Source organism: Bos indicus x Bos taurus, chromosome 16 (genome assembly GCF_003369695.1).
Source record: "Bos indicus x Bos taurus breed Angus x Brahman F1 hybrid chromosome 16, Bos_hybrid_MaternalHap_v2.0, whole genome shotgun sequence".
In the NCBI taxonomy this organism is placed as follows: Eukaryota; Metazoa; Chordata; class Mammalia; order Artiodactyla; family Bovidae; genus Bos; species Bos indicus x Bos taurus.
This window is the reverse complement of record NC_040091.1, coordinates 41748946-41769064: the sequence shown is the minus strand read 5'-3', so window position 1 is coordinate 41769064 and position 20119 is coordinate 41748946. Positions and strand designations below refer to the sequence as shown.

General features: G+C 42.1%; 1 protein-coding gene across 1 annotated transcript in view; it reads right to left on the bottom strand.

The window, feature by feature from the left end:
• The window catches only part of MTOR (mechanistic target of rapamycin kinase), a 123609-nt gene that overhangs the window by 80250 nt on the left and 23240 nt on the right, over positions 1-20119 (bottom strand). Inside the window, exons 17-25 of the mRNA XM_027564914.1 lie at positions 19851-19985; positions 19493-19622; positions 17897-18147; positions 8025-8111; positions 5185-5352; positions 4570-4682; positions 4053-4215; positions 2866-2958; positions 1824-1970 (exon numbers count right to left, since the gene is read on the bottom strand). Of these exons, the coding sequence (XP_027420715.1) occupies positions 1824-1970; positions 2866-2958; positions 4053-4215; positions 4570-4682; positions 5185-5352; positions 8025-8111; positions 17897-18147; positions 19493-19622; positions 19851-19985 (1287 nt within the window). The remainder of the gene's footprint in view (positions 1-1823; positions 1971-2865; positions 2959-4052; positions 4216-4569; positions 4683-5184; positions 5353-8024; positions 8112-17896; positions 18148-19492; positions 19623-19850; positions 19986-20119) is intronic.

The following is a 20119-nucleotide window of genomic DNA, read 5'->3' as shown; positions in this document are numbered from 1 at the left end:
AATCCCTAGTTGTCATCACATGAATACATAGAAGCACAATTTACCTTTCGATGAAATGAATCTGAGCTTTAGGTGTAGAGAACTTTGCTTAGGGTTTTTGAACTTGATCTGTTCTTTCAGGTGAGACAAACTAAGATGCCTTCTTTTTCTCAAATCCTGGGTAAAAGGCAAAACTTCCTGGAAGCAAACTAGACCACTGGCGAATTTCCTAAAGCAGGGCGGCAGCTGCCTGGCTGGAAGGACATTCTGCACCAAGGCAGGCTGAAAATATCTGGGTGGAAACATGCATCTGGCCTCCTTGTCCAGCTCCTCCCTCCAGGGTGAGGTGTTAGCATGGTGGCCTCAGCAAACACTTGGGAATGCCAGGTGTCAGCCTTTTTCCTCCTGAGGTCTGGGACTAGCAATTACAAAACACACACAAGAGAGTAACATCATTCCTGACCCAGGGGTATTTTACCACTTTCATCTTAAATCATCAAACTTTTCTCAGTAGTGGTTACTTTGCAGTTGCCTATGTGGGTAAAGGCTGATGTCAGGAGTAAAGGCCAGTGTTCCAAAGCTGTATGTGAGCACATGCACACAGGTCTGCATGCAAATCTTTATGGGCTTGGCCAAGAGACCAAGTCAGCTGGGACCAACCCTGCCTAGTTCTTTACCTCTATCTGCTGCTGCACAGAAGTGCAGCTGCCTTGGGTCAACTGGTAATAAAGGAAAGAAAACTACGTTGAAATACAAACTGGGAGCTGTTTTCAGTCACCAGAAGTACTAAAGACTGATGCAAAATGTGGAAAATAAGCAACCTGATAAATTTACTTAAAAGTCAGTGAAGTATATGATTACTCTGTTTAGATCCATCAGAGATGCTTTGAACTGCCTATTTGTAAGTGGATAGCTGGTGGCATACGTGATGAGAAGCTGGTTTTATCCCAGGCTTTGGTCAGCACAGAGAATCCAGTATTGACCTGCAGAGATCTAAAATCCTTGCTACTCAAAGTGTGGTCCCGTGGACCACTGGCATCAGCCATTACCTGGGAGCTTATTAGAAATAGAGACTATCAAGGCCTGAGCTTCAGCCTGAATCAGAACAAGCATTTTAACAAGTTCCCCAGCATATGGTTAAGCCCAATGAGTCTGAGAAGTTTCTGAAGGACTGCTTTCAAGAGCCTGCATCAGTCTCAGTGCTAACTACAAGGCTGACTGGTTGTGTTCTATTCATGTAAAAAATGAGAATGCAAACTGCAACAAGTTCCACTGGGCTTTCCTGGTGGCTCAGTGGTAAAGAATTCACCTGCCAATGCAGGAAACACAGGTTTGATCCCCGATCTGAGAAGATCCCACGTGCCACGGTGCAACTAAGCCCATGCGCCACAACTACTGAGCCTATGCTTCAGCCCATGAGCCACCACTACTGAGCTCACGTGTCCTACGGCCCGTGCTCCACAACAGGAGAAGCCACTGCAATGAGAAGACCGTGACCCACAACTAGAGAGTAGCACCTAGAGAAAAGCCCGCACAGCAACAAAGACCAGCACAGCCAAAAATAAAATAATCAAATAAAATTATTAAAAAAAATAAGTTCCACCGCCAAAGCTCCAAGGGAACATAAAAGGACACCTTGTTCTTTACTTTCCTTATATTAAAAAACTGTATACTTCAGATACTTGGAGAAAGACAAAATGACCTAAGTTCACGGTATCCAGATTTTCAGAAAAATGCTTGGATTTTGGTTATTTTAGACAGAAGATAGCAAGAGCTGAAAGTTTCAAACAAGCAACAAGAGCAGGGCTCTCCTTTCCAAGTCCCCCAGGACACAATGGACTTGCCTTTTGGAGGTTGATGGTGCTGACGTGCAGTTTCTTCATGGGCCCCGTTTCCACTGGTCCACTGGCTAAGGCATCACCTTGGCCGCTCCTCAGCATTCGATGCTGGTAAATCAGAGGGTCCTCCTCCTCGTCAGCCAGGGTATACCCCTGCAACCAGAGTTTACAGAACACCTGCGACTCCGCAAGCTGCTCCAGGTTAGAAAACACCCTTAACCTTCAGGTGGGTCCCACCTTTCAGAAGAGCCAGGATTTAGCCAGGTACAGACAGAATGAATCATGACCGGGCTGTATTCTGCATTGAGACCAGTCTGCGTTGGTCAGTCCCAGTTGCTGACAAGCACTGACTTAGGAGTATGAGCATGCAACTGGCACATAAGCAATAAACATGATGAAGAGCTGGGGCAGCAAGGAGCTGCTTGCTGCCTGTTTTTGTCAGGCCTAAGGGCTAAGGCTGGTTTCTACATTTTTTTAAATGACTGAAAAAATAATTGAAAGAAGACTGATATTCTGCAACACATGAAAATTATTAGAGAATCATATTTTGGTGTCCATAAATAGTTTTACTGGAATGCACCCTGGCTCATGTGCTTATGGATGCCTATGGCTGCTTCCAGGTGGCAGTGGCAGAGCTGAGTAGTTTCATCAGAGACCACTGAGCCTGCAAAACTGAAAAAATGCACTATCTTGACAGAAGTTTGCCAATCCCTAGTTCAGAGCCAAAGGGCTTCCTCAGTGGCTCAGCGGTAAAGAATCTGCCTGCGATGCAGGAGCCTCAGGAGACGGGTTCGATCCCTGGGTAGGGAAGATCCCTTAGAGGAGGGCATGGTAATCCACTCCAGTGTTCTTGCCTGGAGAATCCCATGGACAGAGGCGCCTGGTGGGCTACAGTCCATAGGGTTGCAAAGAGTTGGACACAACTGAACCGACTTAGCTCAGCACAGCACAGTTCAGAGCTAAAAAGCTGCATATATACCCATTGCTAAGAATACCAGTTAAGAAAGATGATGAGGGGGCTTGAGAGCAGAAACAAAGCACAGCTCACCTTGACTATCCTGCAGATGAGGACATCGTAGCGCTGATGGTTGATTCGGTGTCTCACCAGAACTTTGTTCACCATTGGAATGAAAATTTGGTACTGCAAGAGGAGAGCAAACAGAGCAGAAACCATTACTTTGGAGAGTGGGAAAGAGAGAAAAGATTATTAGCACTGCCTTATTACAGCTATTACTTCGGGGTTTGGGACTAGCTCTGTGGTTGCAGGAGAATCACTTTCTGGCCCCTGGGCTATGATCCTCACACCCACCGCCTTCCATCTGGGTCACTGCAACTGGCTTTTACGGTAATGGTCTCTCTGCTTCCACTCTTGGCCCAGTCTGTTCTTCCACACAGCACTAAGAGCCATCATTTAAAAATGTTAGGTCAGATCACAGTATTCCTGTGCTCAATCTCTCCAAAGACTTTCAGTGTTTCTCAGAGTAAAAGCCAAAGTACTTACAATGAAACAGCAATGTGCAAATTCTCGTGGGCGTCAGAATCACCTGGAAGGCATATGAAACCAGAGACTGCTGCACTCACAATCAGAGCTCTGGCTCGGCAGGTCCTGGGGAACCTGCAGTTCTAATGGCACCCAGCTATGTAGATACTGATGCTGCCTGTCGGGGAATCACATTCTGAGAACCACTGGTCACAATATGTAGCTTCCAGTGGGCCCATCACCAGCCCAGCCCTCACAAGGTTCTCTATGATCTTTCCAAGCCCTTTCCCCTGCTCCCCTGCTGAAGTCATTACTCTGCTGTTCCCTCCCTTCAGGTTCTGCCTTCTGGAACCTGTGCCTTTGCTCTTCCTTGTGCCTGCAGCCAGCTCCCTGGGCCTGGGCCTTTCTGTTACTTAGGTCTCTGCTGAAATGTCACCTTATCAGAGTGGTCTTCCTCACCTCCCCTAAAGAAACAGCGTCTCTCCCCACCCGTCACCCTCACGAGATAAATGATGTCTCAGAGCTTTGCTTCACCGGAACATGAGCTCTGTGGGAACAAGGACATCATTCTGTTCACTGCATCGTCCCCAGAACAGGACTCAGCCCACAGAGGTGGCTCAATAAACACTTGCTGAATGAAGAAGGGAAAAAGGGCATAAATGATTCCCCTCTGAGAGTGGTTGAGGCCTACAGACTGACAAGCGAAGGAGTTCGCTAAGACAGAAGAGCATGTGTGTCGAGGACTCCCGCCTCACCTTCTTTCCCAGCTGAAAGACGAGTGAAGACAACGTGTCCATTGCTGTGGAACGGAGTTCTGGGCTCTGGTCCAGTGTGCGTACAATCGGATGAATGATCCGAGAGGCATAGTCCGTGAAATCCAGAGACTCTGTCAGACGGTCCACAGTCTCTAGCGCGGCCCTACAACAACCGCTGAGATATAGTAACTACTGACACAGAGCCCAGAGTAACAGAAACAACTGAGGGCTACCTTAACAACTGGCACCTATTGGGAAGGAATGGCTTCTGACGTTATTTTGGGTGCACAGAGCCAACACGCACTGCAGTGGGATGGGGACAGTTAAGATTTCCAGAAGCCTGGTACACTTCTGGACTAACCTAATGGGAGTACATTTCTGGACTAACCTAAAATGACAAAAAAAAAAAAAAAAGAAAGAAAGATGGCCCAGGAACTTAGGAAAAGGACATTTTCAACAAGACATTTTAATGGTTAACTAGATTGATGACTGTTAGTCCCAGAGGGCAGGTGCTCACTTTCGAGAAGGCAATGGGGCTTCGGGGGCGTCAAATAACTTCACGATCGGGGGCAGCAACAAATGCAGATAGTCATCCAGGTTGGCACCGAACAGCTGGATTGCAGCCAGCAACTGCAAAGAGGAGCAGAGGCACGGCAATGAACAAGTACAGTCAGGGACCAAGTCCCTAAGTCTACAAAGGGTGGCAGTGGTAGGATAATTCCAAATTTGGGGGGCACTCTGAACAGACTTTAATAAGTTACTTGGAATTATATTCTCTTGGTAGCACAGTCTCCCCTCATATTGTTTTGCTTATATGCTACTTTTCTTTCTCTGAGCGTATTTCAATTGTAAGGAATCAGTGGCTGGGTAATAGAGAAAACTGCTCTGCCATAAACATTTACCAAGATTATTCCATTAAAGGAGACAAAACATAAAGATAATCAAGAAAGGGTCAGAAACATTGAATAAGCTGCACACTGCACACTTCAGGTACTGAAGTATTTCCCTAGATTCCATCTTTTAGGCTGAGTACCACCCTGTCACTCAGAACAGGTTCTCGTCTCTTAGATGACCAACTGGGGACTCTGACAGACTCTGGAAACCTCTCTAGAGGATGCCCCGGGATACTTACCTTGATGGAGACGATGCGGCCTGAGCTATTGTCATGCATGAAGACACGAAGCATGTGTGGAATCAGCTGGGGCAGGTAGAGCTTAAATTCACCCCCGAGGGCTACCACAATCTGCTCAATGAGGAGAATGATTGTGCTCTGGATGGAGGTGTTCATGACCCAGAATTCCTAGGAAGGGGGAAGACAAAGGAGCAAAGTCAGGGGCCCTTCTGTTGAAACAGGAACCAAGGAACTAAGATAGCTAAAAAGAAGCAGAAAGGCAGTGAGCATGGTCTTCCCCATGGAACCCTTCCCTGTCCTCCGCTCCCCAGGTCCTCCTGTACCCCACATCACAATGAACAGCTAAGCTGCATCTCCCCGAAAGCACCAGACTACTTTCATCCTCTGTGCTTCGCTCATGCTGCTCTCTGCTTAGATCCCACCTCTTGTCAGCTAAGCCCCACCTCTTCCCAGACCTGGCTCAAGCCTCATTTCTACTCAGAAGCCTTTCCTGTCTCTTTCCATCATACACTGTGGGTCCCTCTGCTCTCCTCTTTCCAGCACCTGCAATACTTAATTTTTTGTTTTTTTTGCTATCCTCCCTCGATTCAGCTGTAGGCTAGTTAAGGGCATGAAACCCGCTGATACATCTGTCTCCCTGAATCCAGCAGAGAGCCTGGTATATTCCAGCCACCCAAACCCATTTACAGAATGAATGGACCACCAGCTCTGCAGTGCTCTAGGAGCTCGCTAGTTGTCCAGGGTGGTTCTGCTTTGGGTACCACCTGGGCTCTGCCAGGCGGCAACTCTAGTGTTAACAAGATTTCCTGCTCTTTCTAAATAGACTTTGCTCAACAGCATCTCACATCTGTTCCAAACCATTTTCAGGACAAGAGAGTGCCACAAAGAGTATTTTTCTACAGTTATCCAATTATATCCCACATAAGTTACTAAAATGAAAACCTGGCCAACTGGCTCCAGATCCTGTCTTAGTACTACAAAGCAAATTGGTCTAACCTCTCACTCCAAGGAAAGCTGTCACTTCAAATCAATTCAGAAAGATCGTTGCCTAGTACTTTATTTAAAACCTCCAGACCAGGAGACTTAATGATGGCAACATATGCATATTAGTACTCTTGGTTGTTGCTAAGTCATGTCCGACTCTTTTGTGACCCCCATGGACTATAGCCCACCAGGCTCTTCTGTCCATGGGATTTCCCAGGCAAGAACACTGGAGTGGGCTGCCATTTCCTTCTCCAGGGGATCCTCTTGACCCAGGGATTGAACCCGAGTCTCCTGCTTGGCAGGTGGATTCTTTACCACTGAGCTACCAGGGAAGCCTGTTGGGCTTCCATTTAAATCAGAGTAGAAGTCAATGAAAAAACAAAAAAAAAAAGACAACTCCTTGGATGAAAGGCTTTAAAAGAAGTCTAAGTGGCTCAGTGGGCCTGCCAATGAAAGAGATGGGGGTTCAATCACTGGGTTGGGAAGATCCCACGGAGAAGGAAATGGTAAACCACTCCAGTATTCTTGCCTGGGAAATCCCACAGACAGAGGAGCCTGGCGGGCTGCAGTGCTTGGGGACACAAAGTGTCTGGCATGACTGAGCACGCACACATTACAACTACTACTCTCCACTGGAAGACTACCGGAACTCCTCACAAGGGGTTTCCCCTACCTCAAAGAAGCCAGACAGCCTCCCCAGGGATGTCAGCTGGATCACTGTTCACAAAGCCCAAGCTCTCCCTGGGCTGGGGGGAGCTTACTAAAATGCTGGATCGAGAGCCAAGGCAAGAGCCCTGTTGCACCTTCTGTATCCTGAAGGGAGTGAAAGCTGGATTTGGCAGGTGTAAGGCTCCCTGCCCCAAACCCCTATGCTTTGGCCATAAGTCTTTTTTTGGGAAGCAAGTCACAGATTACTTCAGCTTTGACCCAAGAGCACACTGCTTCCTCCTGTGCCACTCCCCACTTCCCTAATTCCATCCGACAAGCTCTTCAGCCCCCTGCAGCTCTCACTTATTTATACATATAGGAGTTATTTGGTTCTGAGGACTCATTTTTGGGGAAGCTCCATTTTTGAAGCCAGTCATTTGATTTTAGCCCTGCTGCCTCCTTCAAGCCAACTACAAAGGGCTGGTGTAGAAGAACAAAAATGACTGGAAGAAGTGTCTTCCAAATTTTTTAGGACACAGCCATCTCTGCAAAGCAACCTCCCCAGCAGAGACACTGAAATTATAAAGAACAGTAGGAAGCAGCCTCCCCAACTTCAAAACAGAAAAACGATACTATGGGGTCAATGGGGTGTCCTGTGTACCTGCTTAAAGCACATTATAACATCTGGGATACGAGCCCCCTCTCAGATGTGACTGCAGTCAGAAGGCAGCAGTCAGGCTGTAGAAAGCATCAGGAGAAAGCATCACCTTCCTCCTCAGAGTCTGACAGGAGCCCATCATATTTAATGGCCTCAGGAAGGCCCAATCCTCAGTCCTCTCTTAAGGCCATGGTTTTATAGGCAGTAAGGAAGAGGGCTTTTGTGGGAATAGTGAAGCACGGCTGTGATATTAAAGTGAAATTGCTCTGCTGTGTGTGAGGCAAGGATCTCAAGTCTATTTCTGGCAGAACAATTACTTCAGGATTTCTCCTCAGACTTCACACCTTGAACTCCTGTACCTGGGAGCCTGTAGCCATGGCCCCTCCACCCTTTCATGATCCACTGGGATACCATGCTCCACTTTTCATCCTCAGGTTGTAACAGCTCTATGACGACCCATAAAAAACATGTCCACGTCATCCAAACCTGCTTCCAGACGCTCCTGGACCCAAACCCCAAGGAACGGGCCAAAGCATTCATTTCTACTCACTCTCATGAGCGTGACTATCTCATCCATGTAAGGTCTGATGTGGCTCTTCACAAAGGACACCAACATTCCCAGCTGCTGGAACAGAAACTGAAACAGAGACGAGGTCAGCATGTTGGCACCACAAACGATGTGGAACTCCCAGGCCTACCCAGGGTCCACGTGAACCAATAAAGACAACCATGGAATTGGCTTCTGTACCACCCTATCTGCTGAGACTAAGCTTCAAAGAATGAAATTTAAAACTGTCGGCGGGAATGGTGGTGGGAGCTCAAACAACTGCCAGTGGCTTTACTCGCTAGGTGAGGCAGTTTCTGCTCAGCGGGGGCTTTGGGGCCAGACTAGCTGTTCTGAGTCATTTCTGTTACCTACTAGCTTCGTAACCTTCATTTAACTTCTCTGCACTCAGCCTCTTCAGTGGGAAAATGAGAGATAACAGTTCTTATCTCATAGGCCTGGTCTAAGAGTTAAATGTGCTGATACCTGGAGAGCACTAGAACAGGGACACAAATACTGTTAAAAGCCCAGCAAACACCATCTACTGGTGAAGGATTACTAAAAACGTAAAAAAGGACATGAAATTTTTAATTAACTATAAACGTATCTTTTATTAATTTAGTTAATTAACTGTAAATGTATTATTTTGCTTATTTTGTTTGTCTTAATTTACTACCACTTACTTTCTAAAATAAATACTTCTAACCATTATGGGCATCGTGATTCATTTGTAGTAATTAACTTAATTAGGTCTTAATTAATTAGCTAATTGTGTCTCTAAGACACTGTAAACCAAAACAGCAAGCAAATTGAGGGAGGGATGGGATAAGGAGATTCTATTTAGGCTGGTATCTTGCCACTATCAAGAGATGCCATTCATGAAATAAAGTTAGGAGTAAGGACAGCTTTGGTAAGAGAACTCCCAACTCTTTCCAGGTTTAAGATGTCTTCAAGGCGTAGTTTTTATTTTGTTATGATCCTCCGATAGTGCTCCATGTCAACATCAAGTAGCAAATCATACTCTAAACCCATGCCCCCAATTTTTATAGCTCTCTGCCTTTGCTGCCCTCCACTAACAAGGATAATTTCATACATATATATTTCCACCCTTATCCATGTTTTAAAACTTGGCTAAGTTTTAAAAATAAAGTGCTTCAAATAGTGAGTAATGGGCTGGCAGAACTCATTACCTAAAGAAGTGAGATTGACAGGCCTCTTCAATTATAGGACTGGGCTCAGAGAGTATGGAATAATTCTCCAAGTTCAACGATACCAGTGGATTCTAAGGGGGTTAGAACCCAGTTCCACGTGGGACACAGGCCTGACTCAGTGGAACTATCTCTTCCTAACTCCTGGGCACCTCCTTACAGAACCGCTGCTGACAGTTTCTGTGAAATGGTCCCTACAGTACATTACAGAGATCAAGGGACAAGAGACTCTAAAATACAATAGTTCTTGAGTTAAATTTGTGTGATGCACAACATAAGAGGAGGTAGAAAGTCTAAGCTGGAGGAAAAGCAGGGCACTGCGGATGGCAGGGAGGTCAAAGGAAACCTCGAGACAAAAGCATCCTGATCGTGCTGTTGTTTCCCATGAGGTGTCCAGCGGCAGCCTCTCCAGTGGCTGATTCACAGGCAGGCACATCAGTCCCAGGCAGGGAGCCCAGGCAGTCACCTCATTTCTTCTCCCTTAGATTCTTTCACAAGCTTTTTTCTCTTTTCCCTCCTGAATATTAGTATTTTAAAAGAACACATAGTTTTGTTCCTGAAAATACTTTCCTGGTGGCTCAGATGGTACAGAGTTCACCTGCAATGCAGGAGACCCAGGTTCGATCCCTGGGTTGGGAAGATCCCCTGGAGAAGGAAATGGCAATCCACTCCAGTATCTTTGCCTGGAGAATTTGTGGACAGAGGAACCTGGTGAGCTGCAGTCCATGGGGTCACAAAGAGTTGGACACGACTGAATGACTACCACTTTCACTTCGAGATGCCCTCCCAGGTCCCCTTGCTATGAAAAGCCTAAAAATAATGCATAAAAGATGACAAACACTGTTGGTACATTATCTGAACTGAAACCTTTTACATAAAGCCAAACCTTCAAAAAGTTACATATAAAGAAAAATGGTGAGGCTCTCCACCCCACAATCTGTCCACTGGCAAAAGGAGACAAATAATCTGCCAGTCTTGAGGTCGAGATAGAAGACAGTCTTCCTAAAAGTGTGTAATTTTAGGCCACACCCACACGATGAGTTTAGTTAACTTTTAACTACTTGTGTGGCTTGAGAAACTCTAAGCCAAGAATCTAACTTCAGTTCTCCTGGACCACGTGGTAGAAGCAAATGCAAACCCTCACTGGAGAGACGCAAGTTCAGAGCATATATTCCAGTATTACTGCTCCAGGGGGAGCCCAGCTGAATATAATGCGTGATCCAAAATTGTAAAACATACAAGGACAGACTTACAGGCTTGCTGCCAGCATGACTTGGCAAAAACAATAAACAACAGAATTAGACCCATCGAAAATCCTATATATAGTAGAATTCAGTTCAATTCAGTCACTTGGTCTTGTCTGACTCTTTGCGACCCCATAGACTGCAGCACTCCAGGCTTCTCTGGAATTTGTGGACAGAGAATATAAAACAAATCTGCTTAAAATGCTTAAAGGAATAAGAATGAGAATTTTAAAAAATGAGTCAGGAACAAAGTACTATAAAAATATTAGGCGTGTTGCAAAGAACCCAGGATGACTTTAGAAATTATAAAATGTAGTAGGAACTAAAAACTCAATAACAGATCAAAGACATGGTTAAAGAATCAATGAACAGAAAATGGATGTGCAGACACATTCAGAATGCATCTCTGAGAGACAAAGATGAACTACACGATAAGAAACTAAGAGACATTAAGGAGAAAGTGAGAAGCCCCACATGTTGAATCAAATTCTGGAAGGAAAAATAGAAGGATGGAATCTTCATATTCAGACAGTCCACAAATCCCCAGCAAGGTTAAAAAGAGAAATGCAAATGCAGATTTGCAGTCCTGAAACCTCAGGACAACAAAAACGATGAGAAGATCCCAAACGGTCACAAAGGAAAGGGAGATTAAATACAAAGGAATTATAATTTTTCAAGAGCAACAAAAGAAGTCAGAAAACAGTGGGATAACATCTATAGCTGAAGGAGAATCCAGGATCGTATTCTCAGCTAAAAAAAGGTTTTAAAAGAGGGTGAAATAAAGATTTTTTTTTTCAGATAAACAAAAACAGCATTTACTTCAATGGATGCTCAGAAAAGGTATCTGGCTTAGAGAGAACGAAAATGACCCTAGGAGGAAGCTGAAGTGAATCTTCATAAGATTCACTTCATAAGAAATGAAGTGGCAAATGTGGATAAATATAAACAAATATTGTTTGAATAAAATAATAAGGTTTAATTTGGTATAAAAAAAGTGATACTACATAATATAAGAGGGAAGGGAGGTACTTTGAGCAGTCATCCCAAGTTCTGTATATTGTTCAGTGAAAAGGACAGACATAATGATTAATTTTAGACTTTGCTATATAAGATATGCAAATCGAATTTTATGGGTGAAAAAGATAAATTTGGACCCATTTCTCAATCTGTACACTGGGATATATACCAAAGAGCTCAAAGATCTAAATGTAAAAAGTGAAGCCATTTAAGTATTGATACAAGAAGAAACAGAGGTGAAAACGATGTATACACAAAGCTTTTCACTGCGGGATTATTTTAAATACCAAAGACTGGAAAAAATACAAACAGTCATCAGCAGGAACTGGTCAAATAGCTATGGTATGTTCACACAATGAAGTCCCACGTGTCTCTAAAGGAACAAAGGCGTTTCTCAATACACTGCCATGGTGTGAACTCCAGGATATGCTGTTGTGAAAGTGGGAAAAAAGCGAAGTTCCGAAGGTTTATATTATGTTACCTTCTGAGGAAAGGAGGTAGTAGACAAATATTTTCTCATATTTTCAATAATAAACAGTGAAAACATAAAATTTAAAAACTGGAAAAGCTGGTTACCTTAGGGGGAAGCATAGTAGGCAGAATTATGGCACCTCCAAAGACGTCCAGGTCCTAATTCCTAGACCTGTGAATAAACTACTTTACACGACAAGGGGGGCTTTGGAGGATGTGATTAGGGGGTCAGGACGCCAAGATACAGAGATTATCAGGGTGGGCCCAATCTAATTACAGGAATCCTTAAAAGCAGAGAGCCTTTACCTGTTATGTTCAGAGAGAAAGATTTGAGGGCAAAAGAAAAGTCAAAGAGATACAGTGTTGCTGACTTTGAAGAAGCAAGGAGGTGGCCAAAGAAGGCAGGCAGCCTCTAGAAGCCAGAAAAAGCAAGGAAAAGGGTTCCCCCTAGAGCCTCCAGGAAGGAACACAGCCATAAGCGCACCCTGCTTCCAGTTCAGTATGATCGATGTCAGACTGACGACCTAAAGACCTGTAAGACAATCAATCTGTGTTGTTTCAAGCTCCTACGTTGGTGGTGACTTGCTACAGCAAGGCGAATGACAGAGGAAAGAAGAAACAAGGTATGAGAATGGAGACAGAAGCTAGTCTTTGCTGAATATATCAGTCTTTTGTCTTACAGTTTTGACTTAGCAATTATGCTAATGTCTTACAAACCTAGAATGAAAGTTAAATTAGAAAAACACAAGAAATTTCTAAAAATTGAAAGGAAATAGGAATAAATAAATTTAACTATAAACCAAGTTGGTTTCACATCACTCAAAGGATTATTTCAAGTGACTCTGAACACAGTATTTTGGTGTATATTCCCAATAGGACACATCTTCAGAACAAAAACGAACTGCAAAAAACCTTGACCTGCACTCAGTAATCATAGTTAATGCTTGGTCATTTACTGTTTATATGTATAAACAATACATATACTCTGCAATATAAAACAAGTACTTACAGAGATCTCAGAACAAAGGAATCAAGATTTTCAGTGTAACAGGAAAGAGATACAAGTATAAAGTCAAAGAAGTAAAAAACAACTCTTTAATCTTAAATTTGAAATATCAGTATTAAGGTATGGATTATTTTTCCTTTTTAAAAACTACATATTTCTAGTTCTGTTCACTGAGAAGGCCTAGAAACAGTGACACAGCAGCAGCAAAGAGCATCCTAGCATACAAACTGCTGTCTCTATGTTCCATCTCTTACTTGAAGAAACCACAGCTCCTTGCAAGTGGCTATGCTGAGGCTGGAGTATAAGTCTGAAGTATCTTTTTTTTTTTTTTGCCAGAAAGAAAGAAAGTGATCAAAGACTAAGATCACTGGGCAGTTTAAAAAGAACACAAAGCCGGGTAGATTGAAATAATTAGATCATTAAAAGAAGACTGTCTTCAATACATAAATCCATGTATTGGCAGTGATATTCCAAAAAATGTCAGGGGGTCGAGGGGGTTGCCTGGGTCACCCTTTGAGAGACTGTCAGGGACCTGATTCATTATTCTGAAAAAGCGATGAAAGAATCCTGAGTCTGTTCTGCCCTTCCTGAATGAACTAGCCTTTAAATTGACTAAACTGTTGATGACATAAAGTTTTTTATAGATGATTTCTAACTAATAAATCCAGAAGGAATAACAGAAAATCACCACTTTGCAACTGCTATTCAAATAACAGTTCTAGGAAACAATAATCAATAAATACTAAAGTGATTGAGATAAAGGCGGAGGAAGAATGCAGAATCACACCGCCTGAATCCTCTGGTGAACCTGCACTTCACTAGAAGTGGATCACTTAGAAAATACCTGTTTACTAAATGCCCAAATACGAAGTATATGGTACTACCTATGAAGTATTTCTTGCCAAAAGAATAAAACCGGAAAATAATGAATCCTCTAAATCTAACCGGTCTACAAGAAACATTAAAAGACATCTTGATAATACAAGCAGGCAAATCCAGAATGGAAAATTCTATAGGACAAATGACCTGGTTTCTTCCACAAATACACAGAGTGAAAAGCAAAAAAGTGAGGGGAAAAGGAGAAGATACAGAAAGAGAATTAGATATATCAGCCAAGTGCCATGTTATTTGGATTCTGATTTGAATAAGCCAAATGTGAAAAGAAAATTTTAAGACAAACAAGGATAGCTGAAGAAGGGTTGGTATTAGATTACATTAAAGAATTTCATTAATTCATTAATTTCATAGGTGTTGTAATTGTGGTTATATGGAGAGGAGAGAACTGAATGGTGAAATATTATTTTATCTAGAATTTGCTTTAAAATGCCCCAGAAAAACAGTGTGTGTGAATGTGTGTGTGTGTGTGTGTGTGTGTGTGTGTGTCTAGGGCGGGCAGGTAATAAGATGAAACCAAATTGATAAGATACTTATAACTGTTGATGAGTATGAGAATTTAATATAAGTTGTCTACTTTTCGTTTATGGTTAAAACATTCCATTACAAAATAGAGGGCAAGAGATAAGAAAATGAAAGCTCAATCAAGCCCCAAAAAGAAAAGAAAGAAAATACACAAGGTAGGACAAAAATAACGCACTGTGTAAGATGGTGGGTATCAACCTAAATTTATCAGCAATCACAATAAATGTAACTGGACTGAAATGTACTACTTGAAAGACAAAGATTTTCAAATAGATTAAAAGTTAATCTAGCCATATTATTATATATATTATTATGAAATACCAACCTGAAGCAAAAAGTCAAAAGACAGTCAAAAGTAAAAAGATAAGAAAAGACACGCATCTCCAAAAAAAGCTGGTATAACTAAATTAACATTAGTCAAAACAAATCTCAAGGTATTATCAAAGACAAAAAGGGTCTGTAAAATGATAAAAGATTCAGCTCACCAGGAAGATATGATGATTTAAAATGTGTATGCACCTAATGATATAATCCCCAAATTAACTACACTATGAGAAATTTATAAATCTATCCTTGTAAAAGAGAATTTTTATTTTACTTCTCTTAGTACTTGATAGATTAAGCAAACAAATATTAATAATGATATAAAAGATTCAAATACAAGTTCAAATCTAATAACATATGTAAAACCTTGTGCCTAACATTAGCAAATACACCCTATTCCCAAGTGCAGAGGAAATGTTTGCTGAAAACAATCAAGCATTAGATGATTAAGGCAGTTACAGCACACATCAAAGAATCATAAACCCAAAGCAATTGAGTTAGAAACTGCTATCCAAGAAAGAGATTTAAAATCCTACATTTGCAAATTAAAATACCCACTTCTAACTAACTCGATGATGAAAGAAGTCATAACAAAGATTAGAAAATACTTCTGAACAGTAATGAAAACACATTATTATTCAGCAATAAAAAAGGAATGAACAACCTGAACAACACAGATCAATCTCAAAAGTGAAAGAAGCCAAACACAAAAAAACTGTGTATGCTTCTAATTCTATGCATATGTCCAGAAAAGGCAAATCTACAGAGGCAGAAAGTAGGTAAATGGTTGCCTAGAGTTGGGATAGGAATGGAAAATGACTGCAAACGGGCAGGAGGTTTCTCTCTGGGGTTATGAGAATTTTCTAAAATTAGATTGTAGTGATGTTGCAACTCTGCAAATATACTAAAAATCATTGGATTTTACATGCAAGAAGGACATAAGAAGGATATATTTTTATGGCATGTAAATTTCACCTCAATAAAGTTTTTGAATGCAGCAGCTACATTTAATTTGCAAATTAAAATATACACTTCTAATTTAACTTGGAGTTAAATGTACAGCCTTAACAGATTACATTTAGACAAGGAGAAACATCAACCATAAAGAAGCTAATATCTAATAATTCTTTTTTAAAGCAGAAATAAGAAAATAGAAGCAAAGTAATAGTAAAGAGCAGATTAATGAAATAGAAACAAAGATATAAGAGAGAAGAGAAACATGGGACTTTCCTGATGGTCTAGTGGCTAAGACTCCCAACACAGGGGGTGCAGGTTTGATCCTTGGTCAGGGAACTAGATCCCACATGACACAATTAAAGAGTTCCCATGTTGCAACTAGATCCCTCATGCTGAAACTAAGATCCAGGGCAGCCAGAAAATAATACACGTAAATTTTAAACTTTTTTAAAAAGAAGAGAAACAAAAGCAAAAATTGGTTCTTTGAAAAATACTATGACAAACCTCTACCAAAAAATTAAAATATAAAATAGTGAACAACTTCATACCAATAGATTTTACTATTCAGATAAAACAAATACTTTCTTAGAAAAATGTGACTCAAATTGTCTTAAAAAGAAACAGAAAAGCTAAACAAATCTTTGAAACTGTGGTTAAAAAAAAATTATAGGTCAATTCCTCTCAGGAACACAGATGTAAAAATTCTAAATTACATATTAGATAGAAAATCAATGTATTAAAAAATATAACCAAGATGATTTTGACACAAGATATCAAGGGTATTTTTAGCACTAAAACACGTATCAGTGTAATTCAACATATTAATATATTAAAAGAAAAAAACCAAATGATTATCACAAGATTAAAAAAAAAAGGCATTTGATAAAGCTAATACTTATTCATGACAGATACTCTTTAGCAAATAATACCATAAGGGAATATTTATATCTTTAAAAAGCTACCTATCAAAAACCTACAACAAACATTATGTTTATTGCTGAAATTTTAACTGCAGACCCATTACATCAGGAACAAGATTAAAGGTTTCCTCTATTACAGTCTACTCAACACTACAGTGAAGGTCCTAGGAAGAAAAGTAACAACAGCTTTAATGACTAAAACAAAAAAGGCAAAACTGCTTTTTATTTTCTGCAGATTATATGATTATCTAGTGAAAACCTGGGAAAATATACAGGTAACTTATTAGAATTAGTAAGAAATCAATGAGGTTGATTATGTAAAAATAAACTGCACTTGTACACTTTAGGAGCAAAGCTAGAAAATACATTTTCTAAAAAACATACTATCTTTTCTGAATGTACATCAAGTTGACCATATGATCAGAGAAGGAAAAATAATTACTTCCAATATCTTTTAAAGGCAGTACTCTGACTGTATACCCTTGTGGAATATATTCTAAGAACAGCAGGAACTGCAAAGCCACCTTGAACTGTATTCAGTAGGTTTGCTGTAGGTAGTGGTACAGGTACGGTAATCACAGAACTACAGTGCGGGCTCTATGGTTTAGAGAAAGAAAAAGACCAAGAGAGAGGAAGAGGAAGAGAAAGGGGAAAATTATTCTTTACAGAAAAATGCCAGCTATTAGAAGCAGAAGGAATAAAAGAACTAAAGTCATTACTTTACAAACAGCATGATAACTGATTTCAGCAAGGATCCTCAATGGAGGCTAAAATCACTGGGTGAAAGGTAGCTGGGGAAGAGGACAGTCACACAGTCTCAAAGCTATTACCCCACACGCTACTGATGACTGAGGCAAACAGGTAACTTTAAATGGAGAGATCTGATAAACACCAACCGTACCACGTGCTCAAACTTAGGACCAACAATAACAGGACAAACTGACATTACCAGATCCAATAAGAAGTATTGTAACTGCACCTCTGGAGTATTCACAGAAGTGTGTGACTTAAATCTAGTCATGAAGAAGAAATCAGAAATCCACTGTGGGATGTTCCATCAGATTACTGGACTGAACACTAGATTACTGAGAATAACAATGCTGTCCCGTCCCACCAGCCACTCATCTTTTAGCCATTCTGAATGATATGACAGGAAGCTGGGTTGAGCTGATGAATCCTACACACCTAGGTGTCAGAAGCTCAGGGAAGTTAATGGCAAGCAGAGTCCATTATAAGGAAGCCAAGGCGCAGATGGACCTTCCACACAGGCACTGGGCAGGGAGGAGCAAGGGTCAGGGGTTTAGGCACTTACTTCCCGGATGGCCCCGTCACAAACCCGAATGACATTCAGGAATGTGGGCATGACCTGGGGCAGGAACTGCACGCACTTGAGCCCCAGGGACTTGAAGATGAAGGTGATAGCCTGGACAACCATGGTGTGGTGGTGAGAGAGGGACTGGTCTCGGAAGATGCGCATCAGGGCCACCATGGACACGGCCGGGTAGAACTCGTCTAGAGGCAGGTTCCCCATGTTGACCAGCATCTCGCTGGTGCTGTAGTCAGCTAGGACCAAACAGCAATGAGGGTCGTGAGCTACACGCGACTCTCACTGTGGACAAAACATGGTTAACAACAAACAAAAATCCTCCAGACACTCATTAGCATTCGTGTCTCTCTCCCTGCCACATTCTAACAGCACTGGGAATACAGGGTATATTAGGAACCAATGAATAGGCTCTCACCATGAAGGACACAGAGTTTTTGGCTTGTCTGTTATCTAAACTATGAAAGCCTAAAACAGTACATGATAGGTTTGCTTTAAATTGCTGTGTTTAATTTAGCTTCTTATCATTCCAGTTCACAACTTTGTAGCTGAAACCATCAATAAAAATAATTACTCCCCCAAGTGAAAGTAAGGGGGATTAAATTAGGTAAACATCTGTTCAGCAGTTGCTTGGTCCCCCTGGGGAATTCAGACAAGTTAGCAACAAATGCTACCTGACCTGAACAACAAGGATCTCAAGGACTGGGGGTGGAGAGGGTATGGAGGGTGGGGGAATAAGGACCCTGAGAAGCAGAACATCCAAGAGACCGGATGACACGGTGCTGAGGGTGGAGGAACACCTGGAGGACATGGCTCAGGCTCCGCTTGACAGCTGGGGGTCTGACAGGGCATCATCACAGGCACACTTCTCTAACACACAGAACACACTGGAAGCAGAAGGGGCCCATCCACAGAGTTCAGAAACAATTAGTTTATTTACTTTATTTATTTATTTTATTTTGCTGAACTGGATGGGGAAGCCACTGTTGAACTTTCCTACTTTCAGATAAGTCTGCCTGAAGGAGACAGTGGGTTAAGTCTAGAAAACTTGCCGGCATCCCCAGGCCCTACCCAATCTCTCAGGCTATTTATCTAAAGGCAAAGAACTCCAGGGCCAGACCACTTGATGGAAAAAGAACCCTGGATTCGGATTGCTACCTGCTTTTCTATGCCCTCTGAGCCTTGTATCAGATTTCCCTATCAATTAAAATTGGGACAATCAGTTCTACCCTCTTCCTCCTTGGGTGCCACGGGAAGAGAAAACATCAAACAGGCACTAACAAAGAATGACAGATGAACAAATGTGATGGGGTGATAATTCACCTCTTTCTCATCAGCACAAAAAGTGAGCACAGACATAGTCTGTTAACCCTTAACAAAGAACCCAGGCAAACAGGGAGACTAGACACAGCGCCCTTCCTATGATTCAAGAGCAAACTACTGACGTTCCATTCAAAAGTCACCAAGTGAACCAGTGAAGGATCATTTCATAGTTATCCAGCACCAGGCTCTTTCTAAACAAAGCCAGTGAGGGCTTTGTGAGGCAAGCACTTGGCAAGCCACTCACAGATCCCCTCAACTTACAAGAATCCTGACTTGACTTGGACTCTGACAGGCTGACGGCAGAAGCGTCCCGGGACTGGTCGATCATGCCAATGTTCACTTTGTGCTTGTAGGGATCCAATGCCCCTAGGAGCCCCAACACACGGATAGCCTGTGTGGGAAAGGGGTGGGGGAAAAGGAAAACATTCATCACAGCACCTGACTACAACAAAACAGTGCTCACGGACACTCCTCTCCCGTTCCCAGCTACAGGGACAAAACAGAAAGGGAGAGGAAGTCTCATCAACACCGCTGGAGAGTGTTAATGCCGCAAACATCTCCCACTCTCTCTCCATTCTCCCAGCAAGTCTGTAAAGACTAAGTCTGACAAGCTTCCTACCTCCCGCCGTGTACCCTGGTTTTGCTCAGTCTTCAGAAAGTTCAGCAGCACCTCCAGCAATGTGGGGTACTTCCTGTAGGGCTCTACCACGTAGCCAGTGCTGGCCACCAACTGCCCCAAGGTCCACAGAGCCACCTGGACAGGAAAAAGGTCACATGACTCATACAGCCAGTAAGAGAGAAAAGAAAACATACTTCGTACTCTTTGTTAAATGGTTATAACAAAGAGTTAAAGGCTATTACAAGAAAAGAATTTCCAGTGAAGACACT